The sequence below is a fragment of the Rutidosis leptorrhynchoides genome, chromosome 11, assembly GCF_046630445.1.
Source record: "Rutidosis leptorrhynchoides isolate AG116_Rl617_1_P2 chromosome 11, CSIRO_AGI_Rlap_v1, whole genome shotgun sequence".
NCBI lineage: Eukaryota > Viridiplantae > Streptophyta > Magnoliopsida > Asterales > Asteraceae > Rutidosis > Rutidosis leptorrhynchoides.
This window is the reverse complement of record NC_092343.1, coordinates 210,138,994-210,147,022: the sequence shown is the minus strand read 5'-3', so window position 1 is coordinate 210,147,022 and position 8,029 is coordinate 210,138,994. Positions and strand designations below refer to the sequence as shown.

Sequence of the window (8,029 nt, the reverse complement as noted above, 5' to 3'; positions counted from 1 at the left end):
AACTGCAAAAGAAATGTCAGGTCTTGTACAATTTGTAAGATACATAAGAGCTCCAATTGCACTAAGATATGGTACTTCTGGTCCAAGAATGTCTTCTTGATCTTCACATGGACGAAATGGATCAGCTTCAACATTGAGTGATCTAACAACCATAGGAGTACTTAATGGTTTTGCCTTGTCCATATTGAAACGTTTCAAAATCTTTTCAGTATATGTTGTTTGATGTACAAGTAAACCATTAGGCATATGCTTAATTTGTAAACCAAGGCAATACTTGGTTTTTCCGAGATCTTTCATTTCAAATTCTTTCTTTAGAAGTTGAATGGCTTCATGGATCTCTTTATTTGTACCTATGATGTTAAGATCATCAACATAAACAGCTATGATCACATATCCGGATGTTGTTTTCTTAATGAAAACACAAGGGCAAGTAAGATTATTTGTATACCCTTTGTTTATCAAGTAATCACTTAATCGGTTATACCACATACGTCCCGATTGTTTTAACCCATATAAAGATCTTTGTAATTTAATCGAATACATTTCTTTGGGTTTTGCATTTGATGCTTCTGGTACCTTAAATCCTTCAGGTATCTTCATATATATATCACTATCAAGTGATCCATATAGATAAGCAGTCACAACATCCATGAGATGCATTTCTAAATTTTTAGAAACTGCCAGACTGATTAAGTACCTAAAAGTAATTGCATCCATAACAGGAGAATAAGTTTCTTCATAATCAATTCCCGGTCTTTGAGAAAAACCTTGAGCTACAAGTCTAGCTTTATACCTTGTAACTTCATTTTTCTCATTTCTTTTTCGGACAAAAATCCATCTGTATCCTACAGGTTTCACATCTTTAGAAGTGAGAATGATGGATCCGAAAACTTTTCTTTTATTGAGTGATTCTAATTCAGCTCGTATTGCTTCTTTCCATTGAGCCCAATCATGTCTATTTTGACATTCAACCATAGATGTTGGTTCTGGATCATCATCATTATTCATGATGTCATATGCAACATTAAATGAAAATTTCTCATCAAGATTTTTCATTTCATTTCGGTTCCATAATATTTTTGAATATGCATAATTGATTGCAATTTCTGTATTGACATCATCAATCTCCTCTGCAGTAGGAGTACTGATTTGTGGTTCTTCTTGAACACTTTCTTTTACTTCATTATCAGCTGATTTTCTTTTTCGAGGATTTTTATCCTTTGAACCGATTGGTCTTCCACGTTTCTGACGTGGCAAAGATTCATGAGTGACGTTATTGCCAGCTTTTGGAATTTCAATTCGAGCTGGAGTATTTACTGCTGGTATATATGATTTTGTCACCGTTTTTGTATCTGTAAATGCATCAGGCAATTGATTTGCAAGTTCTTGTATATGCATTATCTTTTGAACTTCTGTCTCGCATTCTTTTGTGCGAGGATCAAGATACTTTAATTGAGGTTCACACCATGAAACATCATTTTCTTTATTTTTCATTTCTCCCCCTAATCTAGGGAACAATGTTTCATTAAAATGACAATCAGCAAAACGTGCTGTAAAAACGTCACCTGTCATAGGTTCAATATACCTTAATATTGAAGATGTTTCATATCCAACATATATTCCCAACCTCCTTTGAGGACCCATTTTTGTACGTTGTGGTGTCGCAATTGGAACATACACTGCACAACCAAATGTTCTAAGATGGGAAATATTTGGCTCTTGACCAAAAGCAAGTTGTAGGGGGGAATATTTATGACTTGCACTTGGTCTGATGCGAATTAATGCAGCAGCATGTAAAATTGCATGACCCCATATAGATACAGGGAGTTTTGTTCTCATTATCAATGGTCTAGCGATTAACTGTAAACGTTTAATCAATGACTCGGCTAAACCATTTTGTGTATGCACATGAGCAACAGAATGTTCAACAACAATTCCTATAGACATGCAATAGTCATTAAATGCTTGAGATGTAAATTCACCAGCATTATCAAGTCTCACCCTTTTAATGGTGTAATCAGGAAAATGAGCTCTCAATTTAATAATTTGGGCAAGAAATTTTGCAAATGCCACATTACGGCTTGATAACAGACAAACATGAGACCATCTGCTAGATGCGTCTATTAGAACCATGAAATATCTAAATGGTCCACATGGTGGATGAATTGGTCCACATATATCACCTTGAATTCTTTCAAGAAACATTGGTGATTCTTTCTCAACCTTAAGTGGTGAGGGTCTAGTTATCAATTTTCCAAGAGAGCAAGATGTACATGGAACCATTGTATCATGATGGATTTTTCTATCCTTTAGTGGATGTCCATGAGTACATTCAATAATCCTTTTCATCATTGTTGATCCTGGATGGCCTAATCTGTTATGCCATAAACTGAATACACCAGGATCAATATATTTTTCGTTAACTACCATATGTATTTCTGGTACATTTATATGTGTATAATGTAATCCAGAACTAAGTCTTGGCAGTTTTTCAACCACATGACTCTTGTCAGTGATACTTAAATATTTCTCATTTTCTGTTGTCACTGACTGATAATCATACCCGTTAAGGTATATGTCGGAGAAACTCAATAAATTTCTGCTTGACTTGGGAGAAAATAAGGCATCATTTATTAAAAATTTTGTACCATTTGGTAGTATGAAATTTGCCTTTCCTATCCCTTTTATCAAGTTAGCAGGTCCTGATATTGTATGTATAGTTCCTTCCGTTGGTTTTAGATCAATAAAATATTTCTCGGATTTAAGTATAGTGTGTGTAGTTCCACTGTCTGCTATACAGAGATCTCCACCACTTGATTGATGTTGTATTCCAGCAAAATTCATATTGAACTTCATATATAAGAAATAAATAGTGAGTACATTAATATTACACAATATTTTAAACGCAAATAGATAGTACTGAAACATTTAGCAAACATAATGACAAAGACAGACGATATTAAATCGTTTATTTTTCAAAAGACACACAACTTAAACATTCAAGAAATCTTCATATAAATCAGATGGTTTCTCAGTGACTGTTGGATCAATATTATCCACAAAATTTACTTCCTTTTCTTTACCTTTCAGCGAATCCTGATACATCTTAACAAGATGTTTAGATGTTCGGCAAGTATTAGCCCAGTGGCCCATTCTACCACATCTGTAGCAAGATTCTTCAGAATTTTTAGAAGAATTTTCTTCAACATCTTGTTTAATGGGCTTGTTTTGTGGTTGATATTTATATTTTCGTGGATTACTATTTCTTTGACCACCACGGCCACGACCACGACCACGTCCACGCCCATTACCATTACCATAAGGATGGTTTCTACCATAGTTATGGCTTTTGGCATGATGATGGTGATGGTTATTATAACCACGACCTTGCCCGCGTCCTTGTCCCTGTTTATAATTATTTGCAGTATTTGCTTCAGGGATTGCAAGTGTACCAGTAGGACGGGATTGCTGATTTTTCATTAATAGCTCATCATTTTGCTCTGCAACTAAGAGATATGAATTAAGTTCAGGATATGTTTTGAACTTTAGCATTCTCAAATTTCTTTGCACTGTGATGTTTGCAGCATTCATTGTGGAGAAAGTTTTCTCCATCATGTCTGCATCACTAATTTCATGTCCACAGAATTTAAGTTGTGAACATGTATTATACAGAGCTGAGCTGTATTCATTTACTTTCTTAAAGTCTTGGAACCTTAATGTTCTCCATTGTTCCATTGCAGCTGGAAGTAAAATTTCTCTTTGATTATTGAATCTGCTTTTGAGACCTTCCCATAAAACATGGGGATCTTCTACAGTCACATAATTATTTTGTAAGCATTCATCAATATGTTGATGAATAAAGCAACATGCCGTAGCTTGTTCTTTTTCAGAACAAGTGTTGTTTTCATTTATGGTTTCAAGAATGCCCATTGATTTAAGATGCATTTTTACTTTTATAACCCATGGCATGTAGTTGTTTCCAGTTGATTCTAAAGGAGTAAATTTAAGCTTTTCCAGATTCGACATTTTCTATTATCAAAAATTAAAACAAACATCATGATAAATTAGAGTCAATTTATATTCATAAGTATATAAACATTAAACATAAATTTAATATAACATAAATGATAAGTAGGTGACAGTGTCGACCATGTGTAAGCAATCATAAATAAATGTTATATAACAAAAATATAAATATTAGTAAACATAAATGAAAATTTGGCGACAGTGTCGACCATATATTTTTCAGGTGGTATAACCGACCTATATCATTCTGGTGGTATAACCGACCATATATCATTTTGGTGGTATAACCGACCATATATCATTTTGGTGGTATAACCGACCATATATCATTTTGGTGGCAGAGCCAACCATATTTAGTATTAAGATTATCGTGCTGATAACGTGTTATAATTCAGTAGGCTTATAACTACCTTTAGTGGTTTGATTCTTGATGTTATAATTCAGTAGGCTTATAACTACCTTTAGTGGTTTGATTCTTGATGTTATAATTCAGTAGGCTTATAACTACCTTTAGTGATTTGATTCTTGATTTAGAATACTAATAATGAAGTGTAAGAACAAAGATGATAATGGAGAGAAAGAAAGAAACACTTTGTAAGTGTGAGAAATGGTGCAAGTTTAATGCTTGCATTCATGAGTATTTATAGCCTAAAATCTCAATATAAAAATACATACTTTGTGTACCAAAATTGACTATATGTATACACCAAAATTGACTATCCATATCTATATTATTATTATTATTATAACACTAATAACCTATAATTTGGTTCAAAGAAAGTTGACCATGGTCTATGTACATAAAGCCTAATAGAATAATGCTCAGCTTCTTAACTAACTGATCTTGTTTTCAGTTGTGGTGATTTATGTCAGATTCATCCATCTCCTCCTGGAAGAACAGAATGGTAGGGGAGGCGAGAATCACTGTCACCCTAATTTGATTTGTATGTTGTGGTGCCATTACGTTATTAAACTCAAATATTTGGCTAGTTTTCCTTACCTTCTTATAATCGAAGAAAAAGATAAACTCGATTATGAATGTATCCGATGAGATTAAAGTTTCATTATTGGAGGCAAATACTGGTGGGTGTAATTTGTTGATATTGAAAAACATATTTCCTTGAACCTGTTCGACGAAATGCCCCATTGAATATGTTGGGATTTTAAAAGCTTAATTTTTGTGCTTAATGAGTTAATATAAGGTTCTGCTGTAACTTTAACTATAAAAACTTTTCAAAATTTTCAATTAATGTGGTTTTTTTTGTGCCATGAAATTTTCTTCAGTTGCACTTTCATTGGATCATTCCATTTGGAGAGTTATGAAGTTTCAGTTACCCGTTTGCGTTCTCAATCTCATCGTTAGATACAAATTGATTGTATCACTTTGGGTGCATAAGAATCATCTATTTATGGTAATTTGTTGTACATTATGTGGAGCATAAGCGCAATAACGTTTGCAATTGATGCTTAACTTATAAATGGTTCATGCAAATTGAACAAAACTCAATAATATTATCTAAAGTTTTGAATACAAGAAAGCCTATAGCAAAACACAATTGTTTCACTAGGTTGATTCTCATTGTACTTTTGCATTTATAACATTCCTGATTTTGTTGACTGTTATATTATTTAGTATGTCATTTTACTCCCCCTGAGATCCTAAAGTATACATACACACTTAAACTACACCGGCACGACTCACCTGAATAACATTTTTGCACCAGTGAGACACGTCTCTGAATTATGGCATGTACCATTTTGGTGTAAGCCAAATTCACTGTTTTCGCCTTGTTTTAAAGATGCATGATTTGCATTCTCTATTTCTCTTTGTATTGAATCTCACTTGTGATTTCATCCATCTCTTGTGAATTTCCCTTTTAAGATGATTGCATTACTGAACATGCAACTACTTGAGCCCATTGCTTCAACTTTGTCTTAACTTGTTGAGGATCATCTCCTGCAAAATGTACCATGTGGAATATTACCATAACACATAAACTAACAATGCAAATCTTTGTAGGTACATTTATAAATGTGTTGCATTGTAGTGATCCGTACATATATTTAGGGGTATTCATATTTTGTTTTAGACCGATTAACCAGAATATCGAACTGAATGAAACCGAAGAAAAACCAAACCGAGTTTGAAATCGGTTTTCGGTTTTATTACACGAATTCAGTATAACCGAAAACCGATTTCAAAACCAAATTTAACTAATAGTATATTTATTTATTACTACGTAATATATATAAACGAAAACGATATTAGAATCAAAAGTCGAATTTAAAAGCGATTTGTTATGATTATTTTGGTTAAATTAAAATTTTTCGGGTTTTTCTGTTTTTACCGAAATTGAACTGAATTCGAATTAGTTTTTCAATTCGGTTCGGTTTTGAAATTGAATTTAGTTTTTGGTTTTGCCTCCAAAATTTTTAAAACCTAACAAACCGAACCCAAAAATATGAACACCCCTACATATATTGCGTAGCCTCGATATGAGCCCCCTCGGGTGATCGCTGTTCAATTTTTTTTTTTACGTAAGTGGTATATACAGCAAGATGATTGGTTGGGTGACATGCCAAATGAGTTATGGGTCGAAATGGGTAGGATCAAAATTGGTTATTGGGTTAATATTACAATAAAATATATTATTATGTTGAATTTTTTTTTTTTTTTTTTTTTTTTTTTTGACCCATTTGATCTCTGAAGGACAACCAAACATTCATGGTTAACCTAATACGGAGTAATAATTACTTGAGTTCAAAAGATGTGCATTCAGGTGTTTGACAAACCTGGGCTACAAATCTTCCACGAATCATCATTGCTAGCATCAGATGAAAATCCTTCATCTAATGATTTGAACGATGATGAACCAAATGCTGAAAACTTTGATGTCGGAGAATTTGTACAACGTGGGCTCGTCGTAGGGCTCCCAAGTCTATTCACCGCAAAATAAAGATCAAGTGCAGGTAAAGATTTGGTTAAAGTTTGGCCACCTTTTTCCTCATTAAACCCGAAACCAAGCTCAATACAACCTTTGAGCTCATTAAGGTCATGATCACATACTTCATTAGGATTTTGAATTGTAAGTTCCTTTTTTTGTTCTTGAACGAGCTTTTTATGACGTTTCTTTTCCCATGCTAATTCACGTTGGTTCTCCGACATCGATAGTTGTCTTGTGAAGATCTTTTTAGAGAGATTCTTTTTTGTAGGTGCATTTTCTTTGTGTTGAGTTTCCACTATTTCAGATCCATGAGGAGATGATGATGATGTCATGGTGTGTTCTATGGTAACACTAGCCATTTTTAATTTTTTAAAATACCTAAATTTTCCAAGATGGATCAAGAGATGTATTTATGTTAAAAAGTTGATTCAAAGAGATGGTGTGTATGGCGGTATTGGGGCGGCCGGTGGTGGAGCAACGATCGGCCGCCTCAATTAACAGGGAAGAATTCTAAGGGGGATGAAAGATATATTAGGAATGAAATCAAGGTTGGAAGGATAGTGAATTGGGGTCTTTTTAGACTCCCTTAATCTTTCTATTATTGGAAAGTGAAGGGAAAAATTAGAGCCTTTCAATGTTTCTTGTTATAAAAGAGTGGACAATAGTCACTTAATTAAGGTTGAGGTTAGGAGAGCATATAGGACTATAGAAGGTGTTTGCATCATTTGAAACATTATTATCCTAAGAATATTCCATACATTTTTCGTATTTCAAGTGACTGAATTTTTAAGATAAGTTCACTGTTTTATGAATGTAACCATCAAACAAGAGGACAGATGAAGAATTAAATTTTGTTCAATGAAAAATTTTGGTGGAAAGATTTTAACTTTAAAGTTTTAACCAAAGTCTGAAATGATCATAGATTTCAGTTGCACTCTGATACACAACAGTGACCTCAAAGACACGAAACTGATAAATGAGGGAATAACAAGTGTAGTTAATTAATAGTCTAACTTTTAAACAAAAGATCTCAGTGTATAACTTAGATTGAGCAGAAA

General features: G+C 33.4%; 1 protein-coding gene across 1 annotated transcript; it reads right to left on the bottom strand.

The window, feature by feature from the left end:
* Positions 1–5,555: 5,555 nt before the first annotated feature.
* On the bottom strand, positions 5,556–7,491 carry LOC139877760 (uncharacterized). Its single transcript, XM_071865184.1, has 2 exons — positions 6,820–7,491; positions 5,556–5,983 (listed from the first exon to the last, which is right to left on the bottom strand). The coding sequence occupies exons 1-2, from the start codon at positions 7,328–7,330 to the stop codon at positions 5,904–5,906; spliced, it is 591 nt and encodes a 196-aa protein (XP_071721285.1). The 5' UTR covers positions 7,331–7,491; the 3' UTR covers positions 5,556–5,903.
* Between the last annotated feature and the right edge of the window lie 538 nt (positions 7,492–8,029).